The 21,314-nt window shown below is 43.4% G+C and overlaps 1 protein-coding gene and 1 non-coding gene across 2 annotated transcripts in view; one reads left to right on the top strand and one right to left on the bottom strand.

The window, feature by feature from the left end:
• The window catches only part of LOC126234302 (EF-hand domain-containing family member C2-like), a 240,230-nt gene that overhangs the window by 47,073 nt on the left and 171,843 nt on the right, over positions 1-21,314 (bottom strand). The window contains exon 10 of the mRNA XM_049942988.1: positions 12,439-12,578. Within this exon, the coding sequence (XP_049798945.1) occupies positions 12,439-12,578 (140 nt within the window). The remainder of the gene's footprint in view (positions 1-12,438; positions 12,579-21,314) is intronic.
• Trnas-cga (transfer RNA serine (anticodon CGA)) lies at positions 19,277-19,351 on the top strand. The gene has a single exon. It is a non-coding gene; the product is annotated as a tRNA-Ser (tRNA).

Raw genomic sequence — 21,314 nt, 5'->3', positions numbered from 1 at the left:
CGGAAAGTGCGTGAAGCGACTCTGAAATATTTGTTCGGCCATTCAGCTGGCAATTCAATGTGAGGAAATAGACGTGGCAACAGGGGTACGTGAGAGGCAAACAGTATTTGCAGCGGGTATAAAATGTTGTAAGTGTGGTCGTACTGGACATGTGCAGAGGCAATGTACTCAGTCACCGAGGAATAGAGGAAGGGGTGGAAATAAGCAACGTGGAGGATGGAGAAGTGGAGATAGGATACGTGGACAAGCGTTAAACGGCAGAGGGGACCCAAGACAAACCTAAGGGAGCTCCCATTTAATTTCAATGCTACAAATACGTATGCAGAGGTGGAATGTTCAGTGGTAGCATCCGTAGGAACTAAAAAGTATAAGATTTTGTTGCACACAGGGGCGCAAGTGTCAGTGGCAGCTAAGAACATAATGGGACTAAGGAAGTTAGACCCACCACGTTATAGGTTGCGTGGGGTGGGGGATAAAGAGGTCACGCCTTTGGGGTCGGTGATAGTTGATTTTCGCATAGGGAAAGTCCGATTTAATGCATGGATGGAGGTAGTACCATGGTTAAGCGAAGGCTACGACATGATCCTAGGAGTAGATTTCTTGCATCAACATCATGCCAAAATTGACCTTGGACAACGAACTGTGGAACTTGGTGGGCCCGCATCTCGTGGTCATGCGGTAGCGTTCTCGCTTCCCACGCCCGGGTTCCCGGGTTCGATTCCCGGCGGGTCAGGGATTTTCTCTGCCTCGTGATGGCTGGGTGTTGTGTGATGTCCTTAGGTTAGTTAGGTTTAAGTAGTTCTAAGTTCTAGTGGACTGATGACCATAGATGTTAAGTCCCATAGTGCTCAGAGCCATTTTTTTGAACTTGGTGGAATGTTATTTCCGCTAGGGGAAACTGCTGTCAATGCACAGCTGTTGTGAGGGGTGTCCAACGTAATGAAGAAACCAATTGAACCGCATACAATAGCAATAAGGCTTAATTCGCATGAGTGTGTGTCTAGTGGCACCGGGAAGTCACTTGGGTAAGTGTGGAGTCAAATCTACCTGTGGGTACAGTATGTGTTATTGAACCATTGGAGGATAATGAAGTTTTGGGTTCACTGGGTTGTTTTGTGGAACATAGTGTTGTACGAGTACAGGAGGGGAACGATGGGCAAGTAGTTCCAGTGAATGTGGATAATTTTAGCGAATTTGAGAAAAGGAGTTTTAAGAACAAATCGAGATGTGCCAGATGACGAAGACTGGTGTTTGAGAGGTAGGTGAAGTGATCAACCACTAATTGCCGATATAACTGCATTGTGTGACAAAATTGAGCACTTGAAAGGAGGAGAAAGAGAGCATAAAGAAGAATTGTTGTGGGAATTTAAGGATTTGTTTTTTCCACAAGGCTGTTACCGGCAACTCCATTAGTTCAACATAGGATACCAACAGGGAATGAAGCATCTGTTTACCGTAAACCATACAGAATACCGAGGTATTTGCAGCCAATTGTGGAGGATTTCATTGATCAGCAGCTTGCGGACTGAATTCTAGAGCATAGTAATAGTTGCTGGGGAGTGGGCATTGTCGTTGTGCCTAAGAAATATGGGGATGGAACTAAGAAATGCTGGCCGCGGTGGCCGAGCGGTTCTAGACGCTTCAGTCCGGAAACGCACGACTGCTACGGTCGCAGGTTCGAATCCTGCCTCGTGCATGGATGTGTGTGATGTCCTTAGGTTAGTTAGGTTTAAGTAGTTCTAAGTTAGTCTCCTAGACTCTCTCAGATGTTAAGTCCATTGTGCTCAGAGCCATTTGAACCATTTGAACTAAGAAATACAGGTTCTGTTGTGACTACCGATACCTCAATAATAAGACAGTAACGGACGCATACCCCATTCCAAACATACCGGTGACTTTGGATCACGTAGGCAGTGCCAGTACTTTTCTATGATGGATTTGGCAAATGGTTATCATCAGTGAGAGGTGGCTCCAGAGTATTGTCCAAAAACTTCTTTCTCTACACCTCTACTTTAGGTAAAAGCTTATCTTTTAATTCTAATTATTCGTTTTCTATTATTAATTATCAATCTATGGGTTGCAGGGGTTACGACCCCTGGGGAGGTGGGTGGGTGTTTATGCATGGCTGTATTGACTTAGCCGCTGCAGCTACTTAAAGTGGGTGACCTTGAACGAGGTTCGCTCGGCCGCCGCTAGAGCTCGCAGGACCATGCTGAGTTTTAAGTAAGCACGGTCCTCGTAATATAAAGCTACTACAAGTCGTCGTAACATGCAGTAGCTGCCTCCAAGTAATGATAAGAGCCGCGCAATACGTCACACGTTCTGCAGATAATTAGCTACTGACTGGGTGCGGCAGGAAATAGCGCGCTCGAAATCCAACATGGCGGCCGCAAACATGGCTTTCCAGCAGACCGTGCTTAGTTAAAACTCAGCACGGTCCTGCGAGCTCTAGCGGCGGCCGAGCGAAACTCGTTCAAGGTCACCCGCTTTAAGTAGCTGCAGCGGCAAAGTCAATAAAGCTCAGAATGCCATTCGGTTTGAAAAACGCTCCAGCAACGTTTCAGAGGTTGCTAGACAGTGTCTTGAGGGGTTTGAAGCCATGGCAGTGTCTTGTCTATTTGGATGACATAATAGTGTTTTCAAGTAGTATGGAGCAACATGGACAGCAGTTAAGGGAAGTCTTTATGAGGTTAAGAGCAGCTCGTTTGACGTTGAGCCTGGAGAAGTGTCAAAATGGTTCAAACGGCTCTGAGTACTATGGGACTTAACTGCTGAGGTCATCAGTCCCCTATAACTTAGAACTACTTAAACCTAACTAACTTAAGGACATCACACACATCCATGCCCGAGGCAGGATTCGAACCTGCGACCGTAGCGGTCGCGCGGTTCCAGACTGTAGCGCCTAGAACCGCTCGGCCACTTAGGCCGGCGGAGAAGTGTCATTTCGGATTAGAAGAAGTAAAATATTTGGGTCATATTATCAGTAAGGAGGGAGTGCGAACAGATCCGAGGTTGGTACAGGCTGTAAGGGATTTTTGGGAACCGAAAACACTTAAGGAAGTGCAGTCATTCATCGGACTTTGCAATTTCTATCGAAAGTTCGTGAGGGTTTTGCAGATTTAGCACAGGCGTTGACGCGATTGTTACGGAAGGGTGTGAAATTTGAGACAGAAGAAAGTCAGAAAGCGTTTGACAAACTGAAAGAAGTGTTAACATCAAGTCCGGTTCTTGTGTTTCCAGATTTTGAAAAGGAGTTCATACTTGCATACGATGCATCGAATCAAGCATTAGGGTGTGTTCTTAGTCAGGAGAGGTAGATGTTTAGCGTAATCTATGGAATCACATTTTTTAAATGTTATTTATATGGGAGAACATTTCGGGTAGTGACAGATCATGCTGCGTTGAAGTGGTTGTTGGGGTTGAAGGATCCGTCCACTAGATTCGCTAGATGGGCTGTGAGTCTCAGTGAATTCGACTACGAGGTGGTGCACAAGCCTGGGAAGAAGCACGGTAATGCGGATGCACTAAGTAGGAAGGTGGCAAAAGTAGAAGTCATAGGTTATGACCTAGCGGTATGGCAAGAATTACAGGACGCGGACAACCATTGTAAATCATATCGGACACAGCCACAGTTTACTATGTACGACGGTCTTCTGTGCAGGGAAACGAAGTCAGGACCAAGGATAATAGTGCCAGCGAAGTTGACAGATGAGGTTGTAAAGGAAGCAAATGATCACTTACTATCTGGTCATGGAGGGTGTACAGCGACGAATAGGAGAGTGGCGGAGAGGTATTGGTGGAGAGGTAGGAAAGGAGATGTGGATCAATATGTCAAGAATTGTATACCATGTGCGCAGAGAGCAGATTTGAGTCGGAAACAGATACAGCTACAACGATTACTGGAAGCAACATGTCCATTCTCTTTGCTGGGGTTCAAATGGTTCAAATGGTTCTGAGCACTATGCGACTTAACTTCTGAGGTCATCAGTCGCCTAGAACTTAGAACTAATTAAACCTAACCTAAGGACATCACTCACATCCATGCCCGAGGAAGGATTCGAACCTGCGACCGTAGCGGTCGCTCCGTTCCAGACTGTAGCGCCTAGAACCGCACGGCCACTCCGGCCGGCTTCTTTGCTGGGGATTGATGTCTTAGGACCTTTTAGGCGAACACCAGCGGGGAACAGATTCGTTCTCAGAATAACACACCATTATTCGAGGTATGTGGAGATGGTGCCTATGCCAAATCAATGGGCAACAATTGTCGCGCAAGCCTAAGTAAACAACAGGATTTTGAAGTTTGGTGTACCGGAGACAATAATTACTGACCAAAGGACCAATTTCATGTCGGATTTAATGAAGGAAATGTATAATTGTTGAAAGTAAAGAAGTTGAGGATGAGCGCATTGCATCCACTGGCCAACGGAAGGACAGAACAGGTACACAGAACAATCGGGAAGGTGCTGAGTTTTTATGTGGTGCTGAGTTTTTATCACCGTCAGTGGGACGAGTATTTGAAGCATATTGTATGCGCATACAATGCAAAAGTCCATACAAATACCGGTTTGTCTCCATATGAGGTAGTGTACGGGTGAAAAATGCGGTCACCGTTTGATTTAGTGAAGCTACAGAAAGGAAGGGCCGGTGAATCTGTACAATTCGCGAGAACAATTCGGGATGTTTGGAAATGGGTAAAAAAGACGAATACAAAAGCTTTGGAAAGGCAGGAAGACGCAGTAAAGTGGAAAGGAAGTTTACTGCAGTATAGAGTGGGGCAATGGGTAATGCAGTCCAGCCCCTATACGCAAAAAGGGAAAACGAAGAAGTTCCTCACGAGGTATCAAGGGCCATACCAAGTTGTTGAAGCCACATCTCCGTTAATTTTAAGCTTCAGCTGCCAACTAGAACGACGATAGTACACATTGGGCGGTTATGGCCATTTAAGCGTTTACCGGATGTGATTCCAGGGGTGTCATAGGAAGGAAAGAGGAGGAAAGAGAGAGTGAAGAGAGGTGCTAAGCGCAGAGAAAACCAGGAAGATAGAGTACAGCATGAAGTACCCTATGCTTTGCGATATAGAAAGTAGTAGAGTATTTGTAGTTTTTTTTGTTTTCGTGTCATGTTTCATTGGATTTGCGTAGAGTAATTAGGCATTGTATTTTATATGTGTTTTCGAGTATTGTGGCCTGCTAGGGGCAGCAGTCTTTTTGAAGAGGGAGGAAGAGTGATGATGATCCCTGTCCTCAGATCAGTGAAAGGGGGAGCGGTGGCGGTGATTCATCTCTTCATCATTGGGGTGGACGCCTTACGGGTGCAGCACCTGGATGGGGGTGTGCTGTACTCAAGGCAGGAAGATGTGGTGGTGTCGAGTCACCAGTGGGCATTAAGGTTGGTACGGAATGTATGGGAAATGCGGAATGAAGTAAGGAGGCTTGAGAAAGTTTTCGAAGAGCTTAGGCAATATGCAGAGGGCAAGGGAATGCTGAAGGAAGTTGCAGGGGAGTATAATAAATTGCATGAGGCTTATAAGACGATATGAAGGCAGGTAGGACGGATGGAGGAAGCGGTGCCACGGGTAAGACGGAAACGAGGATGGCTGAACGCAGGGGGGGGGGGGAAATTTTGAAGATAGTTTTTGGAACCGCAGACGAAAACGATATAAAGGAACTGAACAACACGGTGGAAGCGGTGAAGCAACTCGCAGAGGACAGTAGGGCAACGGAAGCTTGGCATGCTACTCAGATAGGGACACTGGAAGGGGAAGTCCTGAATGACACATGGTTGCTCCGCGCATTAGCAGGGCAGGTAGTGGAAAACGCTAAGGCGTTGGAATACGTAATAAATCGTAGCCTGGCAACCCTACAGGGGCATCTGGAAGTATTGGATAGCAGGGTGGTGTTAACCAGACTTTTGCAATGAGTAGCTGACTTCGTGTGGGATGTGCAAGGAGTAATAATGAATCTACAAGAAGTGCTGCATCATCCATTGCAAGGCCAGATAAGTACCGATTGTTACCGCCGGACCAATATTTACGCAGCTTGCGCAAGGCGCAGAAGGAACTACCGTCAGGGTTATATTTAATAATGGAACCCAGCGAGCAAAATTTGCCGTTTTTCCATCATGTTGCAACGGTAAGGGCAACAACCGACCGCGCACGACTGTATATTTTGGTCCAATTCTAGGTTATGGGGAAGAACGCGAGGTTTCAGTGTTACACGGTCCACCCATATCCAGTGAAGTGGGGAGCGTTGAGCAAGTTTGTGGAAGTGAAAACTTAAGAGGTATTGCTGATCTCGGCAACTAGAAACCGATACTCCGAGATGGCAAGGGAGGAATTACAAAGCTGCCATACAGGGAAAGTAACGGTATGTCCAGCCTGGGTGGTAAGTACCAATCTGGACACATGCATGGTGCAGTTATTTTTAGCCAGGTGGAAAGGAATAGACTGTCCAAGGGACATCGTGGAGCCAAAATTGAACTTGCAACAGGTCGGGATGCCTTGGATCTTCTCCACCTAAGAGAATTTCGTAGGAGTAGCAAGTTACTTTGAGCAGGGAGTATTTGCAGAAGCAAAACGCATAGAGCTCGAGGGGAGCGGAATTTTAATCAATGGAACTAAGTGTAACATAATAGGACCAACCTTCCATCTGCCAGCGTCAATTTCAGGAGTCACGCAATTGAATGTTACGCAGCCACAGCTGTACTGGCCAGAAACCACTTTAGAGTTTTTGCCAAGGCAGAATCTGATCTTGTTAAATCAAACTCTGGAGCCAGGTCTGTTGAGATCCATAAACCAGTTCATTTCAGAGCAAGAGGGGCGCATATAAGCCGGACAGCTTGAGCAACATGTCGCTCAGTATAGGGAAAGGCAACGGCAAATAACGATCATTTTGAGCACCTCTGTGCCAAGTGTCATCGCAGCCTTAACTTTTTTATGTGTTGTTTTCTTTCTGATGAGGCGGGGAGCCAATTCCCAGAAGGATCCCAGGGTAGTCCAAGTCCCAGTAGATTGGATACCGAGGGCGTAGGTAAGGTGTTGAACGAGCGTTCAGCGGAGTGGTCATCCATTAAGGATCTTTTTATGTTTTTCCCCTCATGTTATGTGCTAAGGAGCACTAGACCACGTCTACGTTGTCTAATAGTAAATAAGTGTGTCATAAACGCCAATCCAAACAAGTTTAAGAGTTAGCTAAAGGCCGACCCATGGACCGGGTCTTTCCGAAGAGGGGAATAATGTAGCGGCACCACTGTTTAGGATACGAAATGTTAGTTTTGTGCGATGTTCAGAGCACGAGTTACAGCCAGGTGTGGGCCGCTTTGGAGTAAGTTATGCATACCAGCAATTGCGAAGGCAAATAGAGGCCACAAGGGGCGTAGAACTGCAGGAGAGGGCGCACACAACAGTTTCCATGGCGCAAGTCACAGGCAGAAGAGGATCAAATGGCCCTGCCCACTATGGGACTTAACATCTGAGGTCATCAGTCCCTTAGAACTACTTAAACCTAACTAACCTAAGGACATCACACACAGCCATGCCTGAGGCAGGATTCGAACCTGTGACCATAGTGGTCACGCAGTTCCAGACTGAAGCACCTAGAACCGCTCAGCCACACCGGCTAAGTGTTATGCTTATGTGATGCAAAGCAGCAAGCTTGGGAAAACAGAGATGCACGGACGAGCATAAATAGGTGCCGTTTTCTAACAAAATTCATTCAAGTGTGGCAGCTCTCCTGGATGGCGGGGCATATCACACGACCGGTCCACATGCAGCAACAGATGGGGCACCAGCGTTCCAGTCCACAGTGGGCCGTTGGTTCAACCCTCAGAGGCCGACGCGGGGTCCGCAGACAGCCAGCAGTGGGCCACTCTTTGCCTCACTACCGCGGGCAGTCACCTTGGCTCCCGACATACACCGGAGAGTTCCCGAGGCGAGGGCCGCAGATTTGGATGCCGGATAGCGGGCGCTTGTTCATCCCTGCGATCTCAGCCACACCAGTGATGAGAACAACACAGCTGGCCTCCTGCGGCTCACACTGAGCAGGGCTGAGTCGGCTACTGGCGCAGCCATCCTGACATCATCGGAACTCAGTGGACCGGCCAAGGCCGGCAAGACACAACGTTGGATTGCACAGGCCACTGGGGTGCTTCCTCAGCATTGTGGGGCCCTGTGACGCAGACCAAGGTGAACGGAGCACTGTAGTGGAAGCACATAAATCATTTGGAAAGTTCTTGTTGAGTTTTAATACGGCACCTCCTGGCACCCATCCACTACACTATAAAAATCACACTCCTTTAGAGCAAACTATCCCTCCTGGTAAGTGTGTGATATTGCAGTTCATACTACTTGGAACCACTGGACGAATTCAGACTCTTGATGTTTGTTTTTCCCTTGCCTATAAAACATATTATTGCACTATCTGCAGCTACGCCTCAGAGGATAACCAGTTCACGATAAGCTCCACGACAGACTGTTTCACATTTAGTTGCATGTCATCACATTCCATCAATTCTCATCACTTCGTTGCAATAGTATGACTCTATATGCATTATTTAATAGTGGATACCTAGCTGGACGTCCTGCATGATTTGTAACTCTGAAGGAGTTCACCTTCGATCTTGATGGTGCGAACATTTGTGAGCACTATGTCGCGCCATTTTTCGTGCAGTGTTCATGATGTAAGTTAATGGTTGTTTTGAACATTTCTTGAATCTCGAAGATGTCCATTTTGTGAAGTGTAACACTCACATCTCATAGGAGGTTGATCTCTGCACCTCCCAAACAATTATTTTTTGTTGCACTTCGGATGCACATAATGAGTCACCAGCAGCTAATATTTTTCCTGTCATAGTTCTTAACAAAACACTTTCAAATGAGCTTGAAATTGTGACCATGTGCTCAAGGGATTCCTTGTAAGACATTACATCACAAGGCTCTGTGGGGTGGTAATGTGCCAAAAAATGAAACTAATGGACAAGCTACAACAGAACAAACAGATTATGGTGAGCTCACTCAAATTCCTCCTCAGATGCAGAGAAGGAGACATAATGCATGTATTCGCCAAAATTAAACATATCACATAAAGTGCAGGTAACAGGATCGAGCATCATGCCAGTACCACTTAGGTAACGGAAAGGATCCATGACATACGACATAGACTTGACATCAAATCTAGGGAGCTGCCAACATATCACAACCAACTTAGCACTAGAGGATTGAGTCAGGACAGATAATGTGTCAAGGTTGCTAGCAGCATGCAACAAGTACAATGCTAGAGTCTGACAACTGACGAAATTTGAGTGCATGGACAACACAGTGGGGCAAACACACTACACCCGCAAGATGCTAAATTTGAATGACTGAAAATTGGGGGAAACCACTCTGAGCGTATTTAAAAGGGGTCTTAACTCAGTGGTCACTCCCGGAGGCCTACCGATGGCTGGCTTTGTCAGCTTTTTGAAGCAAGTAGTCAACACACTACCTTCAAGTGTGGCAGAAGAGATTCGAGAGAGACATACAGGGCACTAATCAGAGGTAGGCCACCCAAAGTGAACTTCTCAAGAGATGAGAGGATGGCTCTCAAGAGGTTATGGGATGACAGCATAGTGGTGTCAGCCACAGGCAATGGGAACTCTATGGTTGTACTGTAGAAGACCAACTATGACTAGAAGATCTGTCAGCTTCTAGAGACCCATGCTTATAATCCACTAGAATACGACCCCACCAACAAGATGAACAGAAAAATTAAGGCTCTCATTAAGGAAACAGGCTAGCCTCAGAAGGTTGTCAAGCAACCACAATCCAAGGCACTGGTACCACCCAGACTATATGTGTTATGAAGATTTACCACCACATTCCATCGTTAGCAATATTGGTGCAGCCACTAACCAACAGTTACTTAACTTGAGAAGATGCTAGCACCATTGTGGGAAAGTGTATCCACCACATCTGCAACTTGTAATTGAGTAGGGAGCAATGTGTACTACTTTGACTAGTCTGGTGACTTACAGCCATCAGAGGAATTTCGCCGATATTTTGCAAACAACTTCGTGGTCTGCAATTTTCACCGCTACCATAACTTCGATACTTACTCATGTGGTCATCTTTGTTTTACATGCTCTTTGTAACGAGTGCATAAAAACTCGATCCATGCACATAGTGCATCAGTTGAGGTTTAGATGTGATGCCATACACTCTGACTTTAAGAGAACGATTATCAGTTATACACATGAGGCGCTTTCCAACATCACACATAAGCAAGGGTGATAGGAGTATCACACTAATTGGATTGGAGACGTATAATAGTACTCCTAATACCTCAGAGGCAAAGAATAAACTACATCTAATCGCTAAAGAAAAAACGAAAAAGTTATGGAGACAGCGGCAGCTGCATATGATTTGATGGTTTAAAAGCATTTATAAAACCGAAAGTGAAAAGGATTTTGCTATGTGCAGATGTCAGTACGCTTAAATTAGAAATAAGGAGCACACAAGCAATAATATACTTTGGCCAGGAAGGTTCAGAAGGATCATTCTAAGCTTCACAAAATGGCTAGTTTTGTAGAAGAGTTCCAATAAATTTTATAAGTTAGCTCAGTCAATAGACATACTACCATTCAATAAAATTCTCGGCAAATCTATTATTGCAATGAACATATCCCTCAACAACAAACTGATTCATATAATTTATGAATTTATCCCTGCATTCAGTACATGAAATAAGATAGTTGAGATGTTCACCAGTACCACTTAAATTCCAGTGTGTGTCCATACATTAGCCTATCTCAAAGTGCATGTTGTGGACCAACACAGGTGCCTAATCGATTTTCGTGGTGAGGAAATCATGATATGCCTCCAACAAAAGAAGGATGGGTGCAAGGTATAAAACCAATGCAAGCAGCCATCAGTGTAACACATAGCAGTGAGGACACAGTGTGACAACACACAAGAACTACCATTTCCTTAAGGATACACGGTACTTATAAATCGTGGAAAAATGGAAATTTTTTATGACTGTTAAATTCTATAGTCTTTCCAGATTTCATTGATATATACATTATAGGGTTTCAAATAAAAAATGACCTATATATACCAAATTTATTTCTGTTACAGAAACCAGTATTATTTCGAAAAGAGCTATGAACTTTCTGTTTCCAGCGATTATACGTATGATAAATTGTATATGTTGGTAACAGTGCAAGTTTCTAGTGTCTGTAAATGATTATCTTTGCTAGCATTTACTTTTTTTCGCTGAAGCAATTTGTTCACGTGTTACTGAATGTTTGTTGCCCAAGTGCTACATATATTTGTGAAAGTACATATATTTTATTGTGCAATAAATACAAACCATGCTACACATCAAGAAATCCAATAAAAGGAAACTCCTTGGTAACCAGCTGACAAACAAAGCAAGCCACACCACACTATTGAAAGTAACCTATGTATCAGTTCTTCAGGGAAGAAACTCCCACATGGCACGCCTCCTGGTGATTCAAATTTTTGTTTTAACAATGACACTGTTTGTAGTGGATTTGTTGTTGTTGATGTGGGCATCTTATCTTCTATAATAAAGGTAGTGGCGAAATGTAAACAAGGTGATGGTGTAGGCTCTCTGGAAATAACTGAACAACAAAGTAGCAGGAAGGGTTTAGCCTCAAAATTAATTGTTCTGTGTAGATCCTGCAATAAATCTACCTCAAAAATGACGTCAAACATTGTGCATAATTCATATGCAATGCGTGCAATAGGAAAAGGAAAAAAGGCTGCTCAAACGTTTTGTGGTTTGATGGACTTTCTTACTTCTCCCAGTACGTTCAGCAAGTACATGAATATACTTTTAGGTGCCTTGACGGTTGTGTCCAAAGCATCTATGTAACGTGCAGTAGAAGAAACTGCAAATATTAGTGGAACCAGGGACATTGCTGTTGCACTTGATGGGACATGGAAAAATCGAGGACATAGTTCCTTGAATGGTGTTGTAAGTGCTACTTCTCTGGAGAATGGAAAAGTTGTTGATGTCGAGTGTTTATCTAAGTACTGCCACACCTGCAATTGTAACACTGGAGGACATATTGAACATCAGTGTTCTAAGAAATATGATGGTCGCAGTGGAGGTATGGAGTCTGATGGAGTTCTAAAAATATTTCAGAAGTCGGTGCCCGTTTATAGCATTAGATATACGAAGTACCTAGGCCATGGGGACTCTAAAGCTTTCAATAAAATTAATGAGTTCAACTAATGTGGGACATGGTACACAGTGATATCAGGCTCTAGAACTTTCTTACAGCAAACTTAACAAGCTCATTAATAATGGCCGCATAATGCTTTGTAAATGTGTCTTTCTGTGATGGCTCATGATAAGAAGTATGTTGTAGCAAGCCAACATTACATCCAATGAAAATCGCATAGATTATATCACCAAAGACTTACAGTGAACCTACCTCAGTTCATTAAACGTTATTAATCGAGACTGTGCGCTATCCTCTTTGGAAATTAGATGTTTACATACAAAGTCCTTGTACACAGGTTTCAATGCTTCCCGAACTTTTCCCATGACAAAGTGAATATTGCTCCATGGAAACTGAAAATGTGAAATCTATTATTAAAAACGTCTTACAGCTTAGGAGACAGCACTCTAAATAGTTTAATTTTAATAATACGTACACAGATAAACATTTCTCTACATACTAATTCTTATTATCAGCGTGCACTCCTTACAAAAGTAGTATGCAGAGAAACATAAGATTTTATGTCGTTAACCAGTTAATAGAAAATATTATTTATCCCTAATCACACATATGCTGTGAGGGTATAATGTTAAAGGATTGTATCTACTGTATAAGTTACAATTTTCAGCAGAAGCAAAAAAGTGCAGTGAACGGTGTTTACCAAATAATTAGCACCCTGGAATGAATTAATTTTTATTGAATACACATTAAATTTTAAAGTATCAGTGACAATTAATTTACTTTTTTCTTAGAATGCATAAGTAAACGACAGATATTTAAACAGTTTATAAAATATGTTGATGATATATTTATGTTTCATTCTAAAGAGAGTACATGGCTTGCTGACTTACAGCTGACAGTTTCTGAAACTCTGTTGATTTTTGCAGTTATGAGGTCCATTAAACAAGGTCAAAGCTGAACTCTTTTCTTTGGGATGCAATGTGCAGTCTATTCTGTGTGGTATATTTATCAATCATGTCACCTATTTGCAGCTGTGATGCCTCTGATCACCTGAGGGACTCGCCAACCTGTTGATTTTGCTGCTTTATGGTAACTAATCGGCAAAGATGTAGTAGATTTTTTAATTTTTCTTTTGCAATTTTTAGAGATCTATTGTAGGCCTATTTCAGCTTCATGGCCCCCAAACCGAAGTGCCTGAGCTCTCTTTGACAAATTTTCAAACTGCAGAAGTTCTTTTCAATGTAATCATATTTGAAATATACATGAAATGTAGCATTATTTTCTGAACTGGTACCAAACTGTATTGAACCATGGTACCAGATCACCATTAGAATCTCTCTTTCTGTTCTTACTGTTCTAAAACCACCCATTTCTCTTACACATACTTACTGTTTTTAGAATCCAACCCATTAATTCTGATGGATTATATATTTAAGTGCTATTGCTTTCTGCCTCATGTGCGTGAAGAAAAGCACATTCCATCTGGCAGTGGACTGGTTTGAAGAACAGATGATGAATTTGACATTTATGGCGTATTTACAGCATATAGGTATATGAAAAATTCTAAGTTACGATTCTGTCCACCACATGCATCTGCTGTTTACGACAAACCCATACATGTTCATGATTTTTTAACAGAGTGAATTCCCTAGTCTTATATCTTTTAGTCGTGTCTACTGGTAGTTTTCACTGCATTCTGTCACTGCATAACTAAAACATTTACGTGATTTACGTGTGTATTTACATCATAAACGCCTCAGTAGTTTCATTAATTTATATCCTGTCTTCCTGGGTCATATTTTCACTGTATTCGAGGTTCCTTGGAGTGACTACTAGTACCATCATATAGCGTTTGGGTTAAAGAGTGTACCAGCCATATTTCAGTGATTTGTTGAATGGAGTTGGATGGGTCTTATGAGCGCCCAATGGCGTGGCCATCAGTGATGGAGTTTTGAGATGACTGCAACCAGTGCTGTGTATGATGTGTCTGTATGATATCACCATGTTTGTGGCAGAAACAGAAAAGAATTTGTGACACATAAATGTTTCTGTATGAAAGAGTCACTTTCCATTACAAGAAGCGAATTGTTTGGGACATGTATTTGGTCTTGATGTGGTATGAACAGATCCTAGATCAGTGAAAGGTATATCAAGTTTTGCAGTGCCTCAGAAAGGGAAGGATTTGCAGTCGTTTTTAGGATTAGCTAACTATTATAGGAATTCTTTCCTGAGGTTCGCAGAAATAGCATAACCTTTCACACACTTATTGAAGAAAGTCATGAAGTTCCATTGGATATTGGAATGCAATGGTTCATTTCAAAATGGGAAAGAGTTTTTAACAACTAGTCCAGTATTGGTCTTTCTGAATTATGAAAGGGAGTTCATGTAAGTATTGTACACTGGGCTGTGTGTTAAGTCAGGAAATAGAGAAGGAGGGGTAACTGTTCACCTACACATCACACCAATTAAATAAGGCAGAAAAAAATTATTCTGTCACAGAAAGGGAACTGTTGAGCCTCATATGTAGTGTGACGTATTTCCACTGTTATTTGTATGGTATCTTCAAGGTAATGACGAATCACATAGAACTGAAGGGGTGAGTAAAGTCAAATGATCTATCTAGCAGACTGCTGCGTTGGGCAGTGGAATTAAGCAAATTAGATTTTGAAGTAATTCATAAACCTGGAAAAAATTACAGTAACGCAGATGATCTCAGTAGGAAGACTGGTGGATTACACACAGTAGGACATATCATTGTGGAGTGGCAGAAAGTGGAAGCTCCTGACGAGTATTGTCAACTATTTGCAATGCAGCAACAGTTTATTGTACACGATGGTGTATGATGCGACAAGACAGAGCTTGGACAGTATCACCAACTGCAACATAATCGAGTACACAAACAGTGACCCAATACTGTCAAACGCTTTTTATTCCAGTCTCTGATCACTATTTCAACTCTTTAGACGATGACAGGTTTCAGTCTGTAATGACCATCCTCAGATCTTTTTTACACAATGTTCTAAAGTGATACGGCCATAATGGCATCGTCAAAACATATAAATATAATCAGCACAGCACCGTCACATAGATGTAAAATAAGGTGTGGAATAGGCCACATCGTCCACATAGTGATTATTGCAACTGGCTATTCTATCATCACTATGTGGACGATGTGGCCTATTCCACACCTTATTTTACATCTATGTGACGGTGCTGTGCTGATTATATTTATATGTTTTGACGATGCCATTATGGCCGTATCACTTTAGGACATGGTGTAAAAAATCTGAGGATGGTCATTACAGACTGTGAAACCAGTTATCGTCTAAAGAATTGATATTGTGGTCAGAGACTGGAATAAAAAGCACTTGGACAATATGTTGTGGATCCAGTCATGTTTCAGGAAGAAGTGTTCAAGCAGGGACATGGTCACATATTATCTGGCTGTGGAGGCCGTAGAACTGTGGAACAGAAAGTAGCTGAACATTACTGGTGGTGTATGCATAGACAAGATGTGGAACAGTGTATGAAAAACTGTGTACCACCATGTGCACAATGGGCTGAATTGAGCCATCACTGTGTTCAAATGCAAAGGTTACCAGAAGCTAGTAAGTCTTTTGAAATGATTTAGATGGATATTTTAGGACTTTCTGACCGAAACGCCAATATAGTACTGCTATATTATGACCATAATAGATCATGTTTCGCGAGACATGGGAATGATAGCTACCCAGAATCAACAAATCAGCATGGTGGCACAGGAAATGGTGAATAAATGGTTAATAAAGTTCGCTATTCTGAAGATATTCATCACAGATCAGGACACCAAATTATGTTGGAATTGTTGAGGAAGTCCTTCTATGTATTTCGTGTTTATGAGTTGAGAATAAGGCCATCACATTCAAGGCAAACGGAAGACCAAAGTAATTGCGGACAACAATAGGAAAAATTCTAAGCCACTATGTGAATAGTGACACACATTGTGGCAGCTTATAATTCTAAGATCCATGGAAGTACATGCCTATCGCCATATGAAGTAGTATATGGTCGGAAAATGCCATCGCCATTTGAAACAATCAAACATAAACTGGGGAAGAACAGAGTCAGTGTGACATTTCAATAGGACATTTCGAGTGATTTGGAAGTGGGTACACAAAGCCAATACTAAGGCCCTCAAACGTCGGGAGCACAATGAAAAACTACCAGAGTACTCTGTATGGCAATGGATGGTTTTAAAAACCACAGGCCCTCGAAAGGGGAAAACAAAGTAATTGAAATGACTTCTCTAGTGAACATTAAGCTACTACTTCTAACATTTAGAACAGCTGTGCACATCGGATGTTACGTCCCCAGAGGGAGGGGATAGTAAGAGGAAGGTAAGACAGGATCCACCCATGAAAGTTACATGCATTTTACCATATGCCTTAAGGCTATGGAAATGATAGTATATTGAGAAATTTTGAGTGTTTATTAGATGGATATCTTGTGTATCTTATGTCAAATGCCACAGTAATGAGAATGTTGGAGAGTAGATGGTGTACAGTTAATGAGGGGTTTTCAGTTATTTAAATTTATTTTTTGTTGTTTACTTGAGTTGGTTTATCACATTACTATAGCAGTTTGGGAATTTGTCATTTTACTGTTTGTATCCAGGGTACAGGCAGTGTTGTTGTATTTTTAGATGATATACTACGGAAAAATGAGGGAATGATCAAGACTTCCTTGCGCCAAGTAACAACACTAGCAAGGATGTCCTTGGGGTGCATCATATTACTGGTGTTTCTGCACCAACACAGCTGCAAGAAGGGGCAATTTTCACCTGCCGGGAGGACAGCGTCTTGACCAATCACCAGTGGACGTCTACAGTCACATCTTCGTCAGTCATTTGGGCTCAGTTTGAAGAGTGATTCATTGCTGGAGATTCCAGGCCGAACGTGTGTCTGGAGACGCCCCAGACAGTGGTGGGATACCAACCTGACTGTCGTCTGCCGTACTCTATGGAGCAATTTTTTTTCATAGCAGGGCCCTTTTGTTTACCGCCCATGGCACTCTTACAGTACAGTGGTATGTCGATGATATCGTATGCCCTGTTTCGTTGCCTTTCATGCCAAGTCATCCTGGGCTGTCATTTCAGCAAGATAGTGCCCACCCACGCATGAGGAGCGTCTCTACTGCTTGTCTTCATGCTCATCAAACCCTGCCTTGGTCAGAATAGTTGCCGTCGTATCTCTCCCCAACTGAAAAGATGTGGAGCATTCTGTGCAGAGCCCTCTACCGAGCTCTGGGTTTTGACGATTGAACGCCCCAATTGGACAGAATTTGGCACATTATCCGTCACGAGGACTATGACAACTTATCAGTCGATGCCAAGTCGCATAACTGCATGCATAAGGGCAAGAGGTGGACCAACACATTATTGCCTTGCTCAATTTGTGAAGCTCTTGCTCTTGAATAACTGATCCAGTTTTTTATGAAATTTTAATCACTTGCTTGTCTGTACATGTACATCACATATATGGATTTCTGTCCCATTCGGATAATACCTTCGTGGTGACTTTTTATTTGTCTTAGTCTTAGAGTGCATAAAGACGAGCCATTGTTTAACGTTGCTACCAAAAATCTCGAAAAGTTCTTGACCAGTTTACTTCAGATTTTTACACGTTACTCTAATGAACATTTGAATGGACGTAGTCCACGTCATTATTTAATATATAATTAAATATCTATACTACTATATAAAGGCAACACAGTGTTTAACGTTGTCACCAAAAATCTCGAAAAGTTCTTGTCTCATTAACTTAAAATTTTTACGCGATGCTCTAACAAACATTCAGATGGATACACATACTCTTTAAACAGCAAGGTACAGTCAGTTAAAATTGACTGTGTGGAACAAATGCTGTGCTGTGAAAATATGCGGTTTCGTTTTGCTTCTCGCAATAAGTTTTAAGTGCGATATCAGGGCATTTAAACCATTATGTACATTAAACTTCCTGGCAGATTAAAACTGTGTGCGGGGCCGAGACTCGAACTCGGGACCTTTGCCTTTCGCAGGCAAGTGCTCTACCGACTGAGCTACCCAAGCACGACTCACGCCCCGACCTCACAGCTTTAATTCCGACAATACCTCGTCTCCTACCTTCCAAACTTCACTGAAGCTCTCCTGCGAACCTTGCAGAACTAGAACTCCTGGAAGAAAGGATATTGCGCAGACATGGCTTAACCACAGCCTGGGGGATATTTCTAGAATGAAATTTTCACTCTACAGCGGAGTGTGCGCTGATATGAAACTTCCTGGCAGATTAAAACTGTATGCCGGGCCGAGACTCGAACTCGAGACTTTTTCCTTTCGCGGGCAAGTGCTCTACCGACTGAGCTACCCAAGCACGACTCACGCCCCGACCTCACAGCTTTAATTCCGCCAATACCTCGTCTCCTACCTTCCAAACTTCACAGAAGCTCTCCTGCGAACCTTGTCGAACTAGCACTCCTGGAAGAAAGGATATTGCGGAGACATGGCTTAGCCACAGCCTGGGGGATGTTTCTAGAATGAAATTTCCACTCTATAACGGAGTGTGCGCTGATATGAAACTTCCTGGCAGATTAAAACTGTGTGTTGGGCCGAGACTAGAACTTGGGACCTTAGCCTTTCGCGGGCAAGTGCTGTACCGACTGAGCTACCCAAGCACGACTCACGCCCCGTCCTCACAGCTTTAATTCCGCCAGTACCTCGTCTCCTACCTTCCAAACTTCACAGAAGCTGTCCTGCGAACCTTGCAAAACTAGCACTCCTGGAAGAAAGGATATTGCGGAGACATAGCTTAGCCACAGTCTGGGGGATGTGTTCGAGTCTCGGCCCGGCACACAGTTTCAATCTGCCAGGAAGTTTCATATCAGCGCACACTCCGCTGTAGAGTGAAAATTTCATTCTAGAAACATCCCCCAGGCTGTGGCTAAGCCATGTCTCCGCAATATCCTTTCTTCCAGGAGTGCTAGTTCTGCAAGGTTCGCAGGAGAGCTTCTGCGAAGTTTGGAAGATGGGAGTCGAGGTACTGGCGGAATTAAAGCTGTGAGGACGGGGCGTGAGTCGTGCTTGGGTAGCTCAGTCGGTAGAGCACTTGCCCGCGAAAGGCAAAGGTCCCGAGTTCGAGTCTCGGCCCGGCACACAGTGTTAATCTGCCAGGAAGTTTCATATCAGCGCACACTCCGCTGTAGAGTGAAAATTTCGTTCCATTATGTACATTGTTTCGCCCATACATATTCTTTCTCCTTATATATAATTTTTTTAGATTATGTAAACAACAATTAGCTGTTTTGTTTCCTTCCTCGCTTTCCATTTTAACAAAAAACAGGAAATTTCTATTTATGGCTTATTGGCTTATGACTGGAATACTACTGCAGAATCTGATCGTTTGGAACTCTGTAATCTCACAATCTCACGCGTTCACAGATTAAAGCTTTGCGAAATATTCTCATTGAAGCTACTATCCTCACAGATGCAGCAGGTGGAGAGTTCTTTCTCAGAGTTCATATACAAATGATCACAACCGATTCATCCATTCACTTTATGCGACTTCAGTTCCGAATCAATGTTTCGTTTGCAATATCAATAAACAAGACTCAAGGTCAGAGAGAGTGGGGGTGCGGGGAAGAGGACATGCACAGAGAGGAGGGGAGAAGGAGTTTAGGATGTACATACTATTCTCATACATACTCCTCCTGAACTCCCCATCCACCATATGACGAGCTTATTTCAATAGTGGTACAAGTCCATTTTTGTCCATTCTGGGATACAGAGTCCTAAAGTTAAAAGAGCACCGCTATTGAAATAAGCCCTTCATATATTGACCAAGTAAGTCACCACCAGTCTGCAAATTGTCATACGTTTAAAAGCCATCTAACATTGTGAGTTAGACTGGACTAGCGGAAATAATTAGAATGAATAATGGAAATGGATGCAAAATAAAAATGCAAAATTTACTATGTAATGCTCAAGTAATTTCAGATTTAGCAACAAGCTGCGATTCGGTGAACCAATCTTCCCGAGGGGAGACAGAGTGTTTGGTCAACAGCTTCCTGGCAGACTTCGGCAGATATGACAGTGTAATTCTGACATGTGGGCCAGAAAGTGCAGAGAAAACACAGTGCAATCCATCCAGCAGCCCAGCAAAGTGGAGCACTTCGTTACTTCATACTGTACTGCCTTCAGCTGTCCCTGTGCCCAGAAGCAGTGCCTCATCAAAGAAGAACCAGACCAAGAGGGTATAAATAATGCCCACTTCGGCCCAGTAGTACCTATGCTGAGAACTATTCCAGTGCGGGAAATCAAGCCTCATCTACAACTAGCCACTGTCTCCACTCTCTGCTGATGGGCCACACCTAGATCTGCTGCTGCCAGGGTTTGAACTGGCACCTCCAATTGAGGCTTCCTCAAGCCTGCCATCGACTGACTCCTGGATGTCTCCGAGGGGTCAATAGTTGACAGTCCGCACTTGCACCTGATCTACTGCGAGCTGTAGGCAACTGTTGCACTCACGCACTGCTGCGCGTGGGACTCCTGACATAGCTATGCACTCACGCTGACACTATGTCATCACAGTGGTCACCTTCCTGTCTGGCACCCTCACACTTGCCACTGCCACATGCTGCTGCATGTTTTTCTGAGGTGGGTTCTGCCATTCAGGCTCAATGCACGCCACTAAGACACCATCTATGGGGACTGAGGCATCATCCTGACATTTACAGGTTCAGCACCTATCGAATAATCCTGACAAAATAAGAGAGTAGTTCAATTCATTTTACTTAATGATTTTACATCTCAAGCAAGGAATGGCTGCACAAAATGGTTCAAATGGCTGTGAGCACTATGGGACTTAACTTCTGAGGCCATCAGTCGCCTAGAACTTAGAACTAATTAACCCTAACTAACCTAAGGACATCACACACATCCATGCCCGAGGCAGGATTCGAACCTGCGCTCGGCACCAGACTGTAGCGCCTAGAACCGCACGGCCACTCCGGCCGGCGGCTGCACAAAACCTCACTTGAATGTTTTCGAAACACATTCAAACATAAACTCTAGAGTGGTGAAATCTTGTTGCGTAATCAGTGAAGTCGTGGCATCATGA

The sequence above is a fragment of the Schistocerca nitens genome, chromosome 2 (genome assembly GCF_023898315.1).
Source record: "Schistocerca nitens isolate TAMUIC-IGC-003100 chromosome 2, iqSchNite1.1, whole genome shotgun sequence".
Classification (NCBI taxonomy): Eukaryota; Metazoa; Arthropoda; class Insecta; order Orthoptera; family Acrididae; genus Schistocerca; species Schistocerca nitens.
This window is presented reverse-complemented; position numbering and strand designations above follow the sequence as displayed.